Source organism: Ceratotherium simum, chromosome 4 (assembly GCF_057802395.1).
Source record: "Ceratotherium simum simum isolate JZ-2026a chromosome 4, ASM5780239v1, whole genome shotgun sequence".
Classification (NCBI taxonomy): Eukaryota; Metazoa; Chordata; class Mammalia; order Perissodactyla; family Rhinocerotidae; genus Ceratotherium; species Ceratotherium simum.
In genome coordinates, this window is record NC_141903.1 from 83873915 (window position 1) to 83896082 (window position 22168).

General features: G+C 37.5%; 1 protein-coding gene across 2 annotated transcripts in view; it reads left to right on the forward strand.

Annotated features, from left to right (window-relative positions):
* TMEM167A (transmembrane protein 167A) overlaps nt 1–18328 on the forward strand; it is a 77486-nt gene extending 59158 nt beyond the window's left edge. The window contains exons 4-5 of one of the 2 annotated variants that reach the window (XM_087430090.1): nt 156–237; nt 8459–18328. In XM_087430090.1, the coding sequence (XP_087286216.1) occupies nt 156–237; nt 8459–8561 (185 nt within the window). In that variant the 3' untranslated portion in view covers nt 8562–18328. The remainder of the gene's footprint in view (nt 1–155; nt 238–8458) is intronic. The other variant, XM_087430092.1, reaches the window with a different exon arrangement.
* The last annotated feature ends 3840 nt before the right edge of the window (nt 18329–22168 follow it).

Below are 22168 nucleotides of genomic sequence, written 5' to 3' on the forward strand. Positions count from 1 at the left end.
TACTTTTTTTAATTTCAGCTATAAAATTGACCTGGAAGAAGAATCTGGACACAAGCAAGCTTGATCATAGTGGGAAGTGTGTCTGGTGGTGGGCAGTAATAAAACTCAGCATCTTGTCTCTTAAACCAGCTCCTCCTGTGTTCTGTCTCTCTCAGCTGATACTATTAGCAGCCACCAACAGCCAGCTAGGAGAGAGACTTTGGAATCTTTGACTCACCTTCCTCGTCCACGCACGTGGTGAGTTACTTCTCAAATACTTCTTGTCTCCTTGTCTTGCCATTGCCACAATGGTCTTTGAACTCTCTACATTCTCTCCATTCCATCCTGTACCCCCAGAATGATCTTTCTAAAATTCAAGTCTAAACACACCCCTGCTTAAACACCTTCAATGGCTCTCCACATCAGGATCAAGTTCAGATTTTTAATGAAGCATAAAATGGGGGTTTACAAGGCAACTGGACCTATATTTGAGAGGCATATGGCCTAAAAGTATGGGTTCTGGAGTGTGGGTGGAGTCTAGCTGGTCCCTTTCCCAGTTGTGTGATTTTAGGGAATTACTTAACCTCTCTGAACTTCAATCACTTCATTTGTAAAATAGAGATAGTAACGGTGTCTACCTCACAGAATTGTTGGGAGGATTAAATTAGATAATGCAAAAAATACTTGACATGGTACCTGACAAATAGCTGCTGCTCAATGCTTGCAGTTTTATTATTGTTGTTGTTCTTGTTTTTACTTTTCTAGCTCTAGCATTTACTGCTTTTCCCCAAACTTCTGTATTTTCCAGCCATATTCAGCTGTTGTCTGTCCCTGGACAATAACCTGTGATTTCCCACCATTTTTCAGGCCCTGCCCAGGAGGATGAGGCAGAATTAATAGACAAACGCTTAAAGGAGCTATGGATCATTGGAAGGTGTTAGACTTTGGGTTGAACTAGGGTGGTGTAATCCATCTCTCCAGCAATAAGTTGAGAGATGAAACTGTTGCTTGGGTCAAAGTACAAGACATCTTATCTCCTTTCTTGAGGAGGAACATTACACGTGGGAGGAGGCCAAGTTATAATAGTAGTTGGGTCATACAAAGCTGATGAAAATTGGTGTTTCAAGAAGAAAAGTTTAGCAAAACTGAGCATGCGATGAAAATTCTGCTCTGCAGGACACATCCCATTCTAAGAGAAGAGGGCAGATCCTTAAAAGTGCCACACCAGGTTGGCAACTCTCTTCTTTGTCTGGATGGCCCTTCTTTGCCTTTTTTATTTGCGGATTCCTTTTCATCTTTCAATGGCTATTTCAATCGTCCCCTAACTCCTCCAGTGTTACCTACCCACTCCTGGGAGCTGTCTGACTTGTTGCTTCTATTAGAGCACATATCGTGTACACTGTAGTCATCTATTGGCTTACTGTAGGTCTTCCTTATTAGGTAGTGACTGTCTCAGTCATTGTCAGATACATGGTAGGAATCAAGTGACTATTTGTTAAATGACAGTACACAAAGCAAATTTCTTCCTAAGATATATTTTTGACATGGCTGTATTTTATTTCTGCTTTTCTGATTTCTCTCAGGTACAGGGTACTTTGAAAGGAAAGAAAATGTATAGGACCTCTGATTGACAAAGTAAAAAGAACTGTGTAAGGATACCAACGCTTGAATCCAAGGATGAAGGAAAATAGAAATCTGATGGGAATAAATTGATCACATAAAGAGGACATGATACCATACAAGTAGAGTAGAAACAAATTAAGATGATCCACAGGAAAGCAAATCAGGGTTCTTGGAAAAAAAAAATAGGAAATGGAGAGCTAGTTGTTCTGGCTGACCTGAATACATAACACCTCATTAATTTTTGCTGGCAAATCCTTTTTCCCCCAATCTGGCTCTCTGGGTCTTCTACTTACCAACTGTGTGATCTTGAGGAACTTATTCAGACTCTAAGTCTCAAATTTCTCTTATGTAAAATCGAGTCGGGAAGGGGGTGGAAATGCCCTGTTTTGATTTTCAAAAAAGAGGGAATATGTGATAGCATAGTTTTGGCCTGATCATAGGATTTCTGTGAGTAAATGAGGGTAAAAAAAAATGGTAATTTTGTGATTGGTTGTCGTGTGTTAAATAATGTAACACTTTGGAACCTACGATTAAACTTGAACTCATCATCGAAATAGTCCCTTTGTGTTTTCAAATGGAAAATTAAGAATTATCTAAAATATTGAGTGAATTCTTTCCTTATAATTCTGAAGCTATATTACTGCACTAGTCCAACTCAGAAATGCAATTATGTAGGCCACTGTAGTTTGTATTTGGAGATTAGAATTCATCCTATGAATGGTTTGCTAGAATGCATATCACACACAAAGTACGAAAATTACAGAACATTTAAAGTAAAATAAATGGCTGAACTAAATGAATTTGTTTACACTCTCACCTTTTGGTGCTTGATGTTGCAAAACTCTAGTTTAACTGAGAATGTGATATTAATATGCTTTAAGTGGCTTTACAGGAATTTGATTGCTATTATAACTATAATTATAAATAGTAACAAGCCAGGCTAACAGAGAGATCTTTTGGAACTAGCTTTCTTTGTAATAAGTGAATAAGAATAACTGGTAATTCACCATCAATAATTTGCACATAACTGCGTTTAAACAATTTTTGGCTATGCTTTGCCTATTTCATATTAGTGATTGAGAAATGTTTCCTGGCTTGGTAGTCAATATATGAATGATGCTTGTTAAATTGTTGAAGGTATTTGAAGTATTGAAATATCTTAAACTTTTTCCTTATAATCTTATTTATACCTTTCATTTTCATTAAGCAGGTAAAATTTGTTAAAGACAAACTTCTTCTTCCCCTTCTAATGAAATCATATCAGTGAGAACTCCATCTAAAACGATTTGTGGAAAGAGATGAGAATAGCTAGCTCTATAAATAAATAAAATTTTTGTATATTTTGAAATAGGATATGATGCCATCAAAAATCACCAGAACTGTCTGGAAATGTGAGGAATTTTAAACCAGCAATTACTTGTTTTACAAAGTTCATTAAAATGTGCATCAACCATTCTTCATTCCTTTATGAATGAGTGTAGGCCACTATGCAATTTTCTGTAGTTCTCTTCAAGATAATATCAAATTGTAAGTGCAGAATTAAATGAATTTGTTTATGTTGTTGGTTTTGGGTACCTGATGTTAGAAATCTGGAGTTCTAATTGGAAATATGATACTCATATGCTGTCTTTAGGAGTTTGATTGCATGACTTATTTTATGAGACAAGAAATAATAAAAAAAAATTGTTAGTTCCTTTAATCAAGAACCATTTGAATACTTATAAATTAAAGATATTTAGATGTCAAGGCAATAAAAGCCTATGAAATGAAATGGACCAGATAACTAGTTAAAAGAATTCTCATGTGTCAAGTTGCATAAATAACATAGCCTAGAAGTGAGGATTAATTTTCTCTTAGATAACACTTTACCTTGTTTTAATGTGATTAAAAATCCCCACTGGGTCTGATGCTAATCTCTCCTCCAAAGGTTTGGATCTTATCAAGCTTGGGAGCTACTTTGGAAATAAAAGCGTGCTCTGCAGAAGAACTCTCGATAGCTAGTATCAGTTTTGATAATCTGCTCTGAGCTAATGAGAGAGCAGTTGAGTTTACACAGATTATCACTTGTGGCTCTCTCATTCACTTGACATTGTGCAGAAGGAGAGCTCAAAGCTCAAGGAGGCTCAGACAGGTAGAAATTGGGAGGCCATTTTTAGTAGTTTGCCTTAAGATACTTTATGTTTTATTTTATTTATTTATCTTATCTTCTCCTTCTGATGTCTTTAAGATTTCTCTTTTTAGCCCAAAGGCTTGCATTGTATAAAGAGTCCTTGCTTTTTAAAGTTCAATGGATTATTAATTCAACAAACATTTATTGAGTGTCCATGATGAGCCAGTTACTGTGCTGGGGGCTGGGGATTTAGCAGTGAGTGAGGACAATCAGGTGCTTGTCCTGGGGCTCACCGTGGTGGTGAGGTTGGCATTCACTAGACAGTACGCAAGACCAATAAGGGCCCTGAAAGTGTCTTTCCTCCTTAAATACTTTCCTTCTCTGCAGCCTTCTGCTATGGTACTAATGGGCTATGTTCAAGTCCTCCTGTCACTTTGTGTTTGAATACACTGAATATTCATTGATTCATTATTCTTTCAACAAATATCAATTGAGTGACTCTGTCATCTTGCCAACAACTGAGTGATAGAAAGATGAATTAGTCCTGCCTCAAGTACCTTGTGGTCTAATGTGGGAGATAATATATGTATATACATCGGGATGATGATGCCACTCCGCAAGAGTTATGGAAGCTCAGATAAAGGAGGTGTTACTTCCAGTTGACAAAGTCTGAAAAGGCTCCGTGGATGAAGAGGCTATAAACTGGGACTTATGATTAGTGAGGTTATGGACATATGGCAAAAGGAAAAAGATTCCCAGGAGGAGGAGTGAAGAACAAAGGCATAAAGTTGAGAACTCAGAGACAATCAACAAAGCAAGAGCAAGCCTTCAGTTGGGCTGACTCCTCATCTCAGTTTTGATGGGTCAGTTGGGGAGGGTGAAAAAGTATAAAGAGAAAAGGAGGAGGATTAAAAGCAACTGATAGATCCTTGCTGCCAAGGACCACCACAGAATCCTCATACATTTGGAAGCTTCTTTATGAGACACACTTGGAAGTCTAGGGTGTTCTACAGCCACTCACCCCATAGTGCTGGTCCTCTAAGTTCTGATTCTCTTACATTGTCTAGTTATTCAAGAATGTACAACATTAAACATGATAGATACTGTGGCCAAATAATCAACAATAGTTGGAAACATGTAACTTGGAAAGACATGTCCTCGTTTTCAAATTGAATCCCAGACAAAACTTCTGGAATTTCAGGTTTGGTTACAAATGTTGAACTTGTTCAACGAAGTTCACTTCTAGGGAGACTGGAGAGAGTTAGGGGTAAATCAGAACCAGCCGAGGTGGCGGCCTGCATACATACATTCATAGGTACAGACAGACACTCCCCAGTCCTTTGTAGCTCCAGATGGAAACCATATGAAACGCCATGGCATTGCACAGCTTTAGCCGGAAGCCTGGCTGGTTCAGTGCCTTCCACCGGGTCTCTCAGTGGGTTTATTTCCATTTGATCCTGAGCTTACTGCAGGGTGCCCTATCTTGCCCTCAGAAAATAAAAAGCTTGAAGAAATAGGTGATCCCAAACTATTGGACTGTCCTCACTGCCCAAACCCACATTCTGTAAAATTCACAACAGATGGGATCACCTCACATTTCCATGTAAATTGGAGCGTGAGAGAGGAAGCTTGATGTGCTGGGGCTTCCATTATTGGATTTTTCCAGTTGGCATCAACTTCATAATTCCTAGGTGGAATTATGAATAAAGAAAGAAAAAGAATGAGAGGAAGAAAATATTATCTTATTTTACTTCAACAGGATCTGTTTCATTGCACGTTATCAATTATGTTAGCACTTTGATTCACCTGTAAAATGCATACAATTAATCACAATTTTGAATTGTTTTGTTAGTGGTATTTAACTTACAAAAGCATAAAAGCTGTGACTACTAATGCTTTTAGTGCACTTTCCTGGTTAAAGAAATCTTAAGAAAAGTTCCACATTGCCTCTATTGGGACTTTTCTCCTTTATAAAAGTCAAAGATGCAAACTTTAAAATCAAATAGATGCTAAAGAGTTTTCTATTTGAATGTGCTTGAACAATGGACGTGATGCCTCGGTGGTCTGTTTAGGAACATTAGACAGAAAGTCATGTGTAGTATGGCTTACTGAGTATTTATTAGGTCAACTGAAAACATGTCTGACCTTCATGTCTTCACTTCCCTTCATAGTACCATAAAAAGTTACCTCTGTCCTAAAATGGTGCTAAAATTTTTTAAAAAGCACTTCCTATGTCACATGAATAAAATGTACAAATGAGGGAAATGTGTTTTGATGTTGTAAAATAAGTTTGAAAGGCGGGCATCAAAATGAATCTATTTCTAAAGGTCTGTATTTCATACTGAGTGATAAAATGCATTTTATTGCTCATTTGCAAGGCCCAGTACAAAGGACGACAATATCCCCCTCCCACCAGGCCACAACAATCCAGTACATTTCAGACATTTCGCTCCAATAGGAAAGAGGAAAAAGGTTCCTCATATGTGTTATAATATGCATTATTTCAATATCTAAGGTGTCCATCACCATAAGAACAAAGTTTATGTTTTGTTTCTTTTTCTTCAAGTGACTTACCTTCTTAGTTTAAACCATCGAGTTAAAAGGAAAAAAGAAAAACATGAGAAAAAAAAGCCCACCTTTCTTTTCAAAGAAAGAAAGGTGCAATCATTGATTTTTCTTGCAATGTTCCACAAGAAAGTGGCACCACTGAGTGATATATGCACCCCAGGGCTAGCAGCTGGAAGGCAAAAACCACTTTTTATCCGTGATTGACAAATAATACATAATGAGAAGAGAGAGGCAATTCAAGTTTTAAATTTCACTCTCTCTTTGGCTTTTCAGGGCAGCTGGGCACTGCTGTTCCCACTTGGCAACCTTTGAGGTGCTGCCAGGAAAGGGGACCCGAGCGACAATTGTTTCACTCCTCCTACAATCCCTCAAAGCTCTAGTACATATGTGCAGCTTGCTCTTTCAAAAAAGGATACAGCTGCTAACAATTCCACCATTTTTCCTTGGAATGAAAACCCTGGGGACCTGGAAATGTATTGCACGGTTATAATGACCATGGTTGAGTAAGGCTGAGATTTAAAAGCCCTAAAAGTAGCATCCATAAGTGGAGAGTCCGTTGGTAGCTGATGAGTAAGCAGTTGGAGATAGAGGAGGAGAAAGAGAGTCTAGTAAGCAGAAAAATCAAATCAGAGCCCTGTCGCAAGTGAGCTTTATGAAGTAGTGTTGTGAATATTCAAAATAATTTTTACATTTCACAAAATTAACACGTTTAATGTAAATAATTTAGGAAACATGTAAGAGAAAAATCATCAATGAACTCAAAAACCAGAGATAGCTGATGTTAACATTTTGGTCTATTTTAGACTTCTTTCTACATTTCTGTATCTCTCTCTCTCCATTTTTTCCATGTCAATACTCATATCCATATCATTATCCCTCTGTAACTATGTCTACATACAATACATATCCTTATATACTTGCATCTGTCTATCAACCTAAGTGGCTACCTGATATGATCTTTCTTCCTAATCCCTCCACCTTCAACCAAAATTGTTTTCCTCCTGTGCTTTCCATCAAAACCACAAATGACAATTCTATCCTTCCAAATGATAGGGACTGAACAGGTCTAAAATCTTGGATACGTCTTCTACTCCTCTCTTTCTCTCACACTTCACTTCTAATGTATCAGCAATACCTATTGACTCTACCTTAGATAATTATTCAGAATCCAGCCAGTTCTCATCAAATTCCTTCCTACCATCTACCGACCATCCTCCTACCCCTGGATGATGGGCCAGCCATCATCATCTCTTCATGGATTATTGTGACAGCCTCTGAACTGGTCTCTGTGCTTCTGCCTTGCTCTCCTTCACCTCCAACACAATGGCTAGGCTGAGCCTTAATAAATATAAGTTAGACCATTCACTCTTCTGCATGGAGGCATCTAATGGCTTCACATCTCATTCAGAGTAAAATCCAGAGTTTACGTAATGGCTAAAGTTACTCGGGTCTCTCAATGGGGATGATGTTGGCATTTTGGGCAAAACAGTTTTTCACTGTACAAGATATCCTGAGGATTACAAGAACTTTGATATTTCTGCTCCCCCTAAGTATCAGTAAGGTCCTGGAGTCATTGTAACAACCAAAAAGTACCCCACCTCCCCTATTTCCAAAAGCCCCGTGAGGGAGCACTGCCACCACTGGAGGACCATTTGTCTTCCTACCCACACTCCTCTCTCACTCTTTATCTACTTCCTTTTGGCTTTCTTAGCACCTTTGCCTTGTTGGGTAGACTAAGCATTTTGCTCTCAGGGTGCCTTGCACTTACTGTTATCTCCACCTGGGAACTTCTTCCCCCAAGTCACCTCAGTTCTCCTAGGGCTTTACACAAATGTCATCTTCTCAGTGAAGCAGCTTTCTCACCCAACGCTTCATATCCCCTCTCTCAGCTTTGTTTTTGTTCCTTAGCACTTATCACTGTTAAGTATGCTATCTATTTCCTTATTAACCTTGGTCATAGTGGTCTACTGTTCCTCCTCACTAGGATGTCAGCTCCATGAGAACAGAGGCTTGATCTATCTTGTTTACATCTGTATCCTCAATATTTAGAACATTCCTGGCATATAGTAGGCACTCAGTAAATAAGGATCAGTAGAGATTTTTAAAATAGAATATTTTTATGTATTGTATATGAGGAGAATTTACTAAGTTAATGGTTCTTCATCTTTTTTATTTCAGGAAATTTTCTAAAAATCCAGTGGAAGTTATGGATCCTTTCCCAAGGAAAGTGCATATTTGCGTCTATGTGAGAAATCCACAAAGGTTTTCACAATATTCTTGAAGACAGGATGAGAAAAATCACAATAGAATTAGGTGGATCACTGACAGATAAATGATTTTTTTCAAAAAATACTGAGGGACCAGCTTTAATCTGGAAACCAGGAGAGATGACCTGACACCAGGTCTTTCCTATTTTGCTTGTTTTCTAGTGGCCTGGAGGAAAGAAGGAACTACATACACATCAAATTTGCAGAGACAAAAATCAAGAAGGGAGAGTTCTAGGGTCAAATCCAAAAGACCTTGACAGGTGAAATAGTGTGCCAATATAAACATGATGAGATTTAACAGGAATTGTGAAAGCACATGATGGTGAAGAAGAGCTTTAATGGAACTTGCGAGTTCCAGTTGACTGCAACCACAATGTGAGTCAACAGAGATTTGTAGCTGCCAAAACAACTAATTAAACTTTGAGGCTGCATAAATAAAGTTATAGAATGAAGTGATTCGGTATAGTTCTGCTGTACTTTGTTGCACCAGACAATACTTGTAATGCTATTTCCAGTTTAGGGTGCCAAAAATTTTGATGGAATGTAACAAACCAGAGAAGACTTCCCCAGGGGATGATGATGAGGGTACTGTTAACCAGAAACCATAGGTGTTTTACTTGAAGAATGGAAGACTGCAAGGTAACATGATCATAGCCTTTAAGGCTGCCACATGTGATTACTGTTACTCCAGAGGGAAAGTGAAGGACCAAAGGGAGAAAGTTACAGTAAATCATCTTTTCCTTACACATGAAGAAGAAGGCTTTTGCAGTACAAATTGTGAAAATTGAAATGGGCTTGCCCTCATTGGAGAGCTGGAGATTTTAGAAATCAACTTGGTAGGAATGTCATAGAAATAATTAAAGCATTGGCCTTCTTTGGATCCCTTCTAGCTATGGAATTCTGTCATCTTTGTTGTGTTCTGCTCCCCCCACTTGTGTGACACTAGTAGGGGGCTTCACTGGCAGTGACTTGGTGTGACATCCTGTGGTTCAAATGACAGTTTTCTTTCTGTGTATAGAATTTCCCCATATTTCCATTAACATGTCTGAATACAACAACTGGCTTAACTTCCACTTGGGGTTTTCCTACATGAAGAGGGAAACGTACTCTTTCAAAGATGGTTGAGAAAATTGCTTTCCCCAGGCCATTGTTGAAATGGGTATAGAGCTCTGGGAAGAGGTAGTGAGTGTTAGGGGCTTTTTTTTCCTAAAGAAAAAAGGCTCAGTATTTCTCATAGGAATTGCAAATGTAAATATACAGCACCCAATAGGTATCACAGATCAGGACAGCTGGCCAGGTGTAAGACAACAGTGAGTGATGTGCTGTGGCCACAACAGGCAGCCTGTACCTCATTGAAGATGGGCAGGTGTTACTCAACTCTAGCCAATTTTGTCACGTGGTAGGGTACCCTTAGTGTTGCTCAATTTTCCCCTTTCCAAGAAGACCTAGAAATCCAGATTTTTACATGACATGTTTTGATTTTAAATGCTGGCAAATAATTCAAATTAAAAATTAAAACCCAAAAAGAAATAAACCCTGTGCTGTCTAACAAAATATATCTGTGTTTCAGAGAGTGACACAAACTACTAGTTTGTGATCTTGATTGTAAAATGAGTTTCTGGGTTCTCTCCAAAGTTCACTTCATCTTATAACGCACTCCTGGTGTCCCAGAAAATCAGTTCTCAAACTGAATTCAGCAAATATTTTTGAGCCCCTAATTAGTGAGAAGTAGTTTGCTAGATATTTGGAAAATACGAACATGGATAGCAATGATCTTTGTTCTCAAAGTTTAGAGTTTTGTAGTCAGGTGAAGACAAAAACTGAGACAATTATGATTTAAGACTAACATGGAGTTTTATGGGGGTGCAAATAAGGCCCTGGGAGAGAACCCTTGAAACGCTGGAGGAATCAGGGAAAGATTCATGAGGGGACCATGGTTAGCCATGGGAGATTTTCTTAAGTGGTAAATGAAGTGGGGAGACATTCTCAGGGGGAAGAAAGAACATGAATAAAGGGACAGTGATGGAAAAGTGAGAGGTATTTGAGGAGCCAGTGTTTAAGTAGTTTACCTGGAGCAAAGGATAGGTGTTGGGAATTTGCATGAGGAAACTCCAAAGAAGGTGGAGATCAATGGTAGGCTAAGAGTTTTGATATAATTCCATAAGCTGTATGTGACAGGCAGCATGATGTCACAGCAAGTATTCCAGTCTCAGGTCTCAGCAGTGCCACCAGCTAGCTGTGTAACCCTGACCAAGTCTTTTAAATTCACTACATGTCATTTTACTTCTTGTCTTACGAGGCGTAACCTACTTCAAAATGTGCTGTGACACATAAATTATATAAGCAAGTCAATTCTTGTGAACCTTGTAAAGTAGTTATTGTTAGCGATGGGCAAGCACTGAAGGTTTTGTACTAGGGGTAGGATGTGTTGAGAAGTGTGCTTTTGGGAAGATTAATCTGGCAGTTAAGCTTTGAATGCATCACGAGACAGGCTAAAAACCACTGGAGAGTAATTCACTCGCAATATACATATTTTTGAATACAGAAGAATACAGGTATAGCCTTCTAAATTGAAAAAGTACAAGGAGTTGGTAGGGAAAAGTAAGTCTCCTCTCTTTAAATGTCCCCCACCCACCCAGCTATCTTTCCCAGAGGCAATCACAATAGCTAGTTTTTACGTTTTCTTCCAGAGATAATCCATGTATTTATAAACACGTGTGTGTGAGCTATTTCAGTTTTGGAGCTATTTCCATTCCAGTCTAGGAGGAGAATTTCAGCTGTGGGACAGTGTGAGCCTGCATTCTGCTTCAAACTGACGTGGCAATGCCAGATTGCAAAATGCGTGGAATGCGGAGCAGCCCTGGGAGGTCACCTAGGGGCCTGTGGGATTTCCAGGTCACCAGAATGTCTCTTGCTTTCTCCTGGGGTAGTCTGACCCAGGATTTGAAAAGTATTAACCTTTCAGCTATTAAGAACACTTTTATGCTTTAGAGTTTAATCTAAATGTCTGAAAGATCTTGGGTGGTCTCCAGTGATTCATTTCAAGTCCTTCGGAGTTTGAAGATGCAGCTGAGGATGAGAGAGGAGATGAGAGAGTTTGAACAGTTATTTTATACTGAGAAATTGTTTGTAAAACTCATCAATGTCTTTATTAATCTCTATAATACAACTCCACTGGATTTGTCCAATCTTTTCTTCCCCTTTGTCCTTGTCCAAACTTTAGACTCAGTTGGGCAATTTCTTTAAGGGCCCCAATATGTACCGTGGACACCCCAGTGACTATGTCTTCATCATGTTGGTCCTCCTCCCTAAAACACCCTTCTATGTCCTCCTTGATTACAAAGGACTGCTAAGTCTGCCAAGTGCTCATCAAGTTCGATTTATTCCGTGAAGACAGAATAGCTTAGTAGCTAAGCAACTGCACTGCAGGATTTGACTACATGTGCTCAATCCCTACTCCTGCTTTTAACTAACTTTTCAACTTTGGGCAAGTTAATCTCTCTAAGCCTCCATTTCTTTGTCTCTAAAATATTGATGATAAGGATTGGAATTTATAGGGTTGTTGTAAGAGTAAACGATATATTATTAAACATATCTGGTACAAGATGAGTGTTCAATAGATGTTAGTATGATGGTAAAGCTTCTGTAATTTCTCTGAAGTACATGACTTTCCTCATCTGGTCTTTTCTACATCAATATCTTCTGATTCACAATTTAGTGGTTAATTAAATGCTACTTTTATTGTTTCTTATATTTTTGGATTGATGTCCTCAAATAGATTCTTTGAGGGCAGGAACTATGCATTATAATTCTTTCTGGGCATATCATACCTGTTCTATAAATGCTTAAATAATTAATATAAATAATCATTTTCAAACTTTAATTAGTTTTAGAGGAAAGCCCAATTGCTTTTTTAGGGTAGAGATTTGGAAGCACTTTAAGAACAATATAGGGCAATGAATAAAAGGAAATTCTAAAATTATATAAAAAAAATTGTCCTACTTTGATGTGGTCATCAACGTCCAAAACACCTTTCCAGAAGTCTCTATTTTCCGTTTGGCTTCATTAGAACTCCGAAAATCCTCATTTTTCATTTTTTAAAATTGTGGTAAACATTACCAGTTATATATAAATCTTCTTGTAAGTAAAATCTTATTTCCAGGGAAGATATTTTTGGTTATTGGGTTGGACAGACCACTGGCTAAAATTAATCCGTGAATTATAGTAGTATCTGGCATTAAAGGAATCTTAATACTACACCACTCCTGCATGCCTATCCCAAAGCTGAGTGCTTTCCAGGAGAAACCTCATTTTTCCTCTTTAATGTTAGTTTGCATGAAATCTTCTGGCTTACATTTTTAAGAGGCAATACACACCATAATGTGTGCGTGAAACATATTTGCAGAGGCCTGTTTTCCTATTCTTGGACTTATCCCAGCCATTAAACTTAAAGTTTAATCTTGTCCATGCCTTGTGACATGGTTGTTTGCCAGCAGTACAAGAACTTCGTAGCTCAAGCCAATTTATTTAATACTTAAAACATTTGTGCTTTTCTTCCAAGGGCATATCAGAAGGAGTATTTGTGTTTCAAGATCTTAATTAACTCAGTTAATACCTCTTAGAAAAATGAATGGGTAGATATTGGAAGAGGTAGAAGATGTTAATGGTTGCCTACACAGAAGTGTGTGTTCTCCACTTTTTCCTTCCCAAGAGAATACCAATTTTGTTTTATTCATCACCCTTTTATTATGCAGCCAAGTACCTCAGGGGAAACTGACCTTGGGTGGGCCACAATTCCATCACTTTACTGCCTTAAACATTGGTACACAAATGGGCATGCAACCCCATTTTAACCAAAGGCATCTGAAAGGGGGTTTGCTGGGAAATTCAGAAAGAAGTTTTCTCTTTTTTGTGAGTGAGTTCTGAAAGCTACTTTTTTTCTTCTTTGGGCTGTGGTCTTTTGTTGTTGTGGGGTTTGCATCTTCAGAAGACGTCCTGTTCCATCCTGAGGACCACATTATACACCGAGTGGGACAGAGCTGAGAGAACTGTAGGGGAACCCAGTCAGAACCATTGCATAATGCCTCCTCCAAAGTTCACCTTACCTCTAAATTTCCAGCTATGCAAGCCAATAATTTCCTTAATGTTTAATCCATTCTGAGTTTTCTATTACTTCTGCCTGAGAGCATGTTAAATGATACAGAAATATTCTGAATTTATGTACACAAGATATGTTAATGAAGTTACCACCAATTAATATTTATATAAAGATTTTGGGGTGTCTTTGAGTGAATCCCTTGGAATTATAATTGAGTTTCTCACCTTTACATTTGTAACTAGTGTATTTCAATCCTACGTTTTGGATGATAACAAAATTAAAGGGAGGCAAGAAAAAAACAGGGCATTCATTGTTAACTGTAATTATTTCATCAAACATGATCTTGACTTAGTTGTTGGGATACATTTGAGGAAATGGATTCAACCTATAAATGAAAAGGAACCATCTAGCCTCTAGGAATAAATAAATAATTGGACCATCTGATTTTAGAAATATTTATAAATTCATGTTGATTGAGGTTTGAAAGCTAATATTGATTCCCATCTCTTTTGAAAAATGTCAAATGTTTTCACAAAGCAATGCCTCCCTACCCTATCTATAATTACGGTGAAACTCTAGCCATTTGTTGATCAAGAAAATCCATAATGGAACTCAGTAAATCTTTTTAGTAAATTTTCAATTTATTTATTATGAAATCAAAAACCCACAGATAAAAAAATTGGAGTCATGTAGTTACGTAAGATGTATTATTTACTCAGTTCAAAGAAATGCTGTGTGTACATCTGGATTCAAGGACCTTGCAATAATCCTGAGGTCTTCAAGAGGTAGGACGTTCGTGTCCAGCGGAAAGGTCTCCGTGTGTTCAGCATTTTATGTCTGACGAAACCAATACGGGTTTTCATTTTCTTTCCTCTAAGAAGCTCTTACATATATATTATCAGTTGCCGAACGTCACTGGGAGAAGAGAAATCAGCATAAAGTGAAATGCTAGTAGCAATGATATACTTATTGTGGTCAAGAATTTTATACTTGTTATCTTGTTTAAGTTTCATAACAATCTTTGTTTTACAGATGAGGAAACTGAGGCTTAGAGAAACTAATTTACTGAAGCTCCTTGAGCTAGTTAAGTGGAGGAATGAGAATGTGAAGCCAAGTTTGGATGCGTCTAGAGCCCATGCCCTTAACTAGGATCTCAGGTTGCCTGAGACTAGATGGAGTAGAGACAGGAATTCAGAGTGCCTGAATTTCAGACTGTTCTGCACTTGCCTCATCTGGCTGTTCTAAGTGAATGTAGCTGCAGGATTAGAGAACTGGGCAGAGCGAACCTGCTGCAAATCAGCAACAGAGTGAATTCATAATCTACCTTTGCCATTTATGGACCATGTAACCTCACGTACCTTATTTACCCTCTCTGTGCCCCTATATCTATCTCTTTAGCATGGGAGGAATATAAATTTGACTGTCTATGTTACAGGTTTTGAGGAGTAAGCCAAATTGTATACAGTATAAAGTACAAAAAACAATATGCATTATCATCATTTTGTGATTATCTCCTTTCTTCTACTGCTTTTACATACCTAGAAATACTAAATTGTAATAATGAGAGACATCTATTATTATTATTGTTGTTAATACTATATAAGAAGACAGGATTGACTATCCGTTAATTGGGGAGGGGTTAAGAAAAAGGAAAAATGTTCCAGGGCTCATGCTCATTTTGGGAAACTTGATAATCTAGTACTGAAGTAAGACTTTGAAACTGACCTCAACAGAATCGCCAAAGGGCTATGCCACCATGAGAAACCCTGTTTAAAAAAAGGGAAACATTCCATTTCGATTTTTTCATTTGTAAGGTGTAGAGCAGATTTTAAAAGATGCCTTCTCGTCTCCCTCAAAAAAACGAAAATAAATCTTATTAATGTAGTGTATGCATTAGACAATTTTATTGTCTTTCTACACTTGAATGAAAAAAGGACATATTTTTATGACTGTAGAATTGCTTGAAATGGAAAGATTATGGAGAAACTTACATGTAAAACAATTGAAAAAGTAGAAAATGAAATCATATTTACAAAGTCAATTAGAAAAATACATTAATAAAGATATCCTGTCAAAGTAGTGATTTCCAGATCTGCTGGGTTCCTCACCACATAGATATTCCAAGTGCAGTGTTAATATGTTTCTTTGTTAATGCTGATGCTTCACTTAGGTAGATTTTTCTAGGATTGAGTGTAGTTAAACTCTACGTCCCAAACACCAGCCAATTAGGGATAGAGTTTGTTGGATTTTCATCATGTGGAAAGATAGCATGAGATAAAAGAAAAAGCTCTGATCTAAGATACAGAAGTTCTAGGTTCTAGTACTTATTAGCTTTCTGAAAGTAATTTTGTAACATACTGTTTGCAGATTTCAATTTTATCATCTGTTAAATGGAAATAACAATATGTGCTTGGTTTACTTCAAGCTTATTATTAATGTACAATAAAACAGTCTCCATAGTGCTTGGTGAACTGTAAACGCTAACTTAGAATTCTATTAATCACCTTCTCAAAAGTTTCTGGGCATGTCTTTAGTTATTCTTTTCATCATATGAATCATTGTTGAAGTTTTAAAACAACAAAAATTCTACTTGCTCTTTTGTGATGGCATTCTGAATGGGATGTATACTCACACTTGGAACATGGCTGGATCAAATGGTTATTTGCTCTCTCAGTTTTTGTTTAGGAACCCATATACCATAAATTATTAGGAAAACCAGTTTAAAAGCAATATATGAACCCTTTACACTGTTTAGCTGTTGTTACTTAGAGAAAACCGTTAGCAAATCCTTTGAATGTGGATTGTAATAATGCTAACTCTACCTAAAATTTACATTAATTCTGATATTTCTTTTGTACATTCAGGGATGGTCCGTATACTTAAAAAAAGACCCACAACTACTTTGAGCATTAAAATATTTCTATTATTCTTCAAAAACAAAACAAAAATTAAATTAGTAAACCTTTTCCCTTTCACCATTCTGGCAGGCTAATCATGTGAGCTGAAATACGGATAAGGAAGCATATCTGGTTCTAATTTCTGAACTCAACACCAGATGTTGTTTTCAAGGTTTGCCTTTTTAAAAAAATTTTAACTTTCATGAAGCCATCTCAGCCCAAGGGGGGAAAAATCACTGCAGACTAAAATTTTGAAATTTATATTTTACTAATAACCAAAGAGACCCTTTCAATATCAACGTTATTATATACAATGCATATATATTGTCAGATTCTTTTAACCTAGAATATGGATTGAGAAGTTTGCCCCAAATGGAAACACCGTGTTCCTCATGAAGCCCCTCACACACTGCAGGGGTAGCGAGACGACCTCCGGAAGGGTCTGCATTGCGGGAACCTGTGAGGCATTCAGTTCTGCCGTCTGTATTTGCTCTAAAAGCTTGTGCGGAGGACAAAAGTGAGTCTGTCATGTGTTACTGCTGAGTATGGGGAAGCTCCAACCATTCATGAAATTAAAGAACGTTTACCTTTTAAACAATCATTTCCAAGTTGTTGCCCAAAGGTCTTTTTCAGGCTTTTTGTAGTTGAAAGGAAATATGTTTGACAGCTGCAAGTAGGTTATTAGCCCAAACAGAATTACCAAATATTGAAATACCTGTAGTTATTTCCAGAGTAATGGGACAAACCCATGATTTACTACTGTCACTCTTTAAGTTATGTATGAAATGAAATATTTATGAAAATGTATATTTATTTATGTTAATATTGACATTTAGTGAGCTCTATCTTATTTGCATATTAAAAAAGGAGATGAGAATTGTGAATAGGGTTGTATATAAACTAAAAGAACCTCTACTAACATTAATCTACTAACATTAATTCAACAAGCACCTATTGAGGGCTTAACGCATACCAGGCACTCGGAAATGGAGATCTAAGACATACATGTAAAACTCAGAATCTATAAATAAGAGAAGCAAGCATGAAAAAGTTGCAATAGTAGATCATAAGAACTCAGAGTATTGAACGGACTTACATTCATTCTTCATTCATTCATTGGTGTTTATCGAACACCTTTTATATGCTGGGCTTCAGAGATGCTATGGTGCGAGTTGAGCAGGAGAGACACAGACCTTTCCTCCTGGAGCTTACATTTCCAGTTGTCCACGGGGCATCCTCACCCGGATGTTCCACCTGTACATCAAAACAACTCATGGCAAGTTGAGCTAATTATTTCTACCCTGAAGTCAGCTTTTCTAGCATCCTCTCTTCTGTTAATGGCACTTTGTTCCTTCAATTCTTGAAGCCTCCAACATCGAATCGTCAGCTCTTTTCCTTTGCCTCTCTTAATGGTTCTATTGATTTTGCTTTCCAAATACCTCACCATCTTCTCCTCACACACCCCTTCTAGTATACTTCATTACCTTTCACCTGCCGTGTTGCAGTCTCCTACCTGATTTCACTTGTCTTCGATTTTTTTCCTCTCCCATTTATATGGATAAAGCTGTTAGATGATTCTTCCTAAAGAAGAATACTAATCACAACACCACCTTGTTAAGGAGCCGTCAAAGTCTCCCTAGTCCTTGTCTAATTAAGCAAAATCTCCCCAGTCTGTCATTTATGCCTCCCATAATAGCCTTGATCCCACCAACCAATGAATATAAATTATATTTATGCCCAAATTACAATGGTGCTTAGCTACCCCTTGCAGAGAATATTCTTTAAACTTCTGGTTCTGATTACCTAACTTTGTTTTGGATTTAAAAAAAGAAAGAAAGAAAGAAAGAAAACTGTTTTCAGCTTGTGTTTGGTTTTTCTGAAGATTGTTGCATTCCATGACATTCCAATAACAATGGCACAGGCCTTCTTCTGCCTTTCTGATTATGTACTTCTTTTGTCTCTTTTCCGTTCTTGATTTTGAGAACCAAAAGAATACAACTAACAAGGCAGGGCCCTCTTATGTGGGTGGAGAAAGGGAAGAAATGGTCTAGAAAAGTCAGATTCCTCTTGAGCGAGTAAGTGGCTCGGGAAGACTGACAAGTCATACGTTAGCAATTTTGGTCCCAATCACACCCATTTGCCAGCTGTAGTCAACACTTGGCATCCTCCAGCTTCTTCCTTTCTGGTTTCCACTTGTCAACGCCCGCTGCATAAAAAGCTCATCGAAGAAGCCTGACCACTGTTCCATCATGAGAACATCAACGCTTGTGCCAAGAGCTGGCTTCTAAGGCTGACTCCTGTACCTCACCCTCCAGATGAATGGGACCATGAGCTCTTCCCCAGACACACTCTGATTTCTTGTCTCCATGTCTTCTCTCTTTCTGAAATGATATCTTCTCATTTCTGCCTGTTGCAGTCCTGTCATTCAAGTTCCATATCTCATGCCAGCTACTCTCTGATGCCTTTCTCAATTTCTTTAGCAGCAGGACAATCATCATCTATGCCAAAGAAGCATTCCTGATTACCTTGAATAATGTGCATAATTCAAGACTAATTTTCCCATGTGAATCAAAAGGATGACAAGCACTTCTATTTATCAGCTAAAGTGGGGCTGCCACATGGTAATAGCATCGAGAGAATTTAGCACCAAGAGAATCTTCATACCTTGAAAATACATAATGCCTAACAAATTTTAAATATTTTAAGAGATACACATTATTTTGAAAACTATGCCTAAAAGGACACTTGGAATACCACTATTTGTCCATAACGAACTGAGCTCTGATCTAACTGATATTCAGAATTATAAGCATAAGCAATTGCTTATATTGTATATAAGCTTATGCTTATATATAAGCATAAGCAATTATAAGCATAAGAAGTAAGTCTGTGTGATATAAAAGTAATTCAGTAAAAGCTGTTAATATAAAATTTTTCATCCAAGGCAAACAGCAATGAATATTGTCCTTCAGGAGGTAGTTCTTCATACGTGAGACTATTGTGCTTGAGAATCTCACTGTGCTATGTTCAGAAAGTCTAGAAAAGCCTTATGCAACCCATACTCCATTTGGGGTCCTTTTTCCCCTTGAAGTATTAGTAAAATGACTCAAACCTCCTAAAATTTAAAGCTTACTTCCTCTTCTTTCGGTCCGCTTCACCTCCCTGTTAAAGACTGCAGTCCCAGCTGCTCTCCTTGTCACCTATTTTAATAACTAAGTAAACAAGCAAATAAATTTATCAATGAATCTACACAAACTGAAGTAGGTCAGGGTTCTGTAACTTCATTGAAGGTATTAGGAGAGTGGTGTCTCACTGTGGAGTGGCAGCTTTCTGTCCTCATTCTTTCTTCTCCTCTCCTCCCACCTTCCTTTACTTTCCACTCCTTTCCATACCCCTCTGATACAACCAGGACATTCTTCCACTTTGTTGTGCAGAACTGTTTGAAGAACAGCCTTACTTGCAATTTAACCTCAAGTGTCTGTGAATTTTTTTTCTAAAGAATTTCAGTGTCCTCTCTGAAAGGAATTCTGGTCAACACATTTTTCTTTTGCTTTTTTTTATACTAAGGTAGATTCGAAATCAAGACTTAATTCATGTAGATGAATTAGCACACATTATGTGTAGTGACATGAAGATATCATCATTTTTATTTTTGAAGCTTGTAGCAGGAAGGGATCACGTCTACTGGGCTTGGTTGTGTGGTACCTAATCCAGGACCATAACGTGAAGGTTTGGTTTTTACTTTGTAATAAAAAGTACTGCTCTTGATGGAGGTTAATGATAATTCAGATATCAGACGCGTATAGCAGTTACTTCTGGGAATGTGGTCCATATTCCAGAGATTGTCGCTTGCAATGACTAGGCAAGTCTGTTTGTTAGGATACAGCTTAAAACATGAGGGTAATATATGTTAAATGTTTTCAGAAGATTGTGCCAATAGGTCAAGGGACATAGATTACCTCCCTGGGTTGTTATTGAAAGAATAATATTTATCACTTGGTTCCTTAATAAAACTATAGTTAAACATTTCAATGGGCATGTTCTTCCTCTGAAGGGAAAAGCTGAAAGTGTTAGGGTTTTGGTGTGCCAGAAAATTTCAGTCTCCCACTTATGTTGCCAACCTTCTGTAGGAAAATGGCTCTAAAATGATATCCAATTACTGTATATAATAGTTAAGGTTTTCTAACTAAATTTTGGTGTTTGAAAAAAATCCTCCTGAGTCTTAATTTTATGTCTTACATTTTAAAAAAAAAGCAGGAAAAAGGAGGAAAATTGTAAAGGAAAGACCTGAAAAACAGTCCAAACACATTTCAAGAAATTTAAAATTTCTGTCCTTACTGAATCTTTATCTTCAAAAATTTACAAAAAAGAACATACAAAGTTTATTAGTGGTACCACAGAAAGAGGACAATGCATTAATCATGAAGACGTGAAATAAAATAGTGGCTGTTTTCTACTTTGAACAAAAGCCTTACTATTTTAATGACAAGAATAGGTACATGAATAATAATAATTTAAAAACCTGATGTAAACAATAAGAAGCCTTTTGATTGCTCTTGGAGTGAGTATTCTTGGAGTGGTTATTGATCCAAGTACTATCTGCTACCAAAGGCTACCCCAGCTGATGTCTCCAAACACCAGCACCCCCATGGCAGTTCTCTAGCTGAGGTTTTTTGAGTGCCTGTGGGAACAGTCAGGTTGCTGGCATTTACCAAGAAATATTTCTTAGTTCACACATTTGTTTTGACTTGAAGAACTTTCAGCTTGGGATGTAGCCCTGAGCCCATGGGCCAACAAAATCTCATTCCTAGTATTTGCACCTAACTTCTGCTTTAAAAATAAGGAGACAACTTTCACAGAGACTCACAGATTCAAAGAGTGTGAAGATACATCATGAATTGCTATGGAATCAGAATCAGAAGATCAAGAAGATCATTCTCCTAAATTCCTCACGGGATGTGGCTCACTTCCTGTTTTCTTTGGTTACTGTTTACCTTCCCCATGGCATCTGTAATTTTTCTTTGATAAAGTGAAATGAAAACATTATTGTGCGTTCTGAGACCTCTTGTTCCTTCACTTAAGATGAGTTAACTGACAAATCCACTTTGTAAATTTCTTATTATTTGTATTATATGGACTCTTTTGAGAAGGGAAAATTCATATTTAGACCTACTTAGCCTAGATAATCTAGCAGATTATCAATCACTGGGTTTTCCTTAGATAGTCAAATTGTGAATGAATTTTATTAGTTAAAAAATTGTCAAATAAACACAATCTAATACACCCAGGTACCCATTTCTGTGCACTTAGGCATGTATGTTTAATGCAGATGGGTTTGATTTTTAGCACTACCCCATGTCATTGTTTATCTTTGGAAGAAGTAGAATCCACCTGCAGCAATTTGGTATCGACACGCCGTGCCCCATTTGTAAGGCAATTATTAATCTGTGTGAGCATGTAGGAGATCTCGCCCATCCCAAGGTTTGCCTTTATTTCTTTACAAAGAGATCCATTTAAACAGTAATTTCAACTTGCTGGTAAATATTTCTTTACATCTATCCCTCTTCTTTATATTTTCCCCAATTAACTTCAAAATTGAAAATTTCCTTCCGGGCCATGGAAAGGG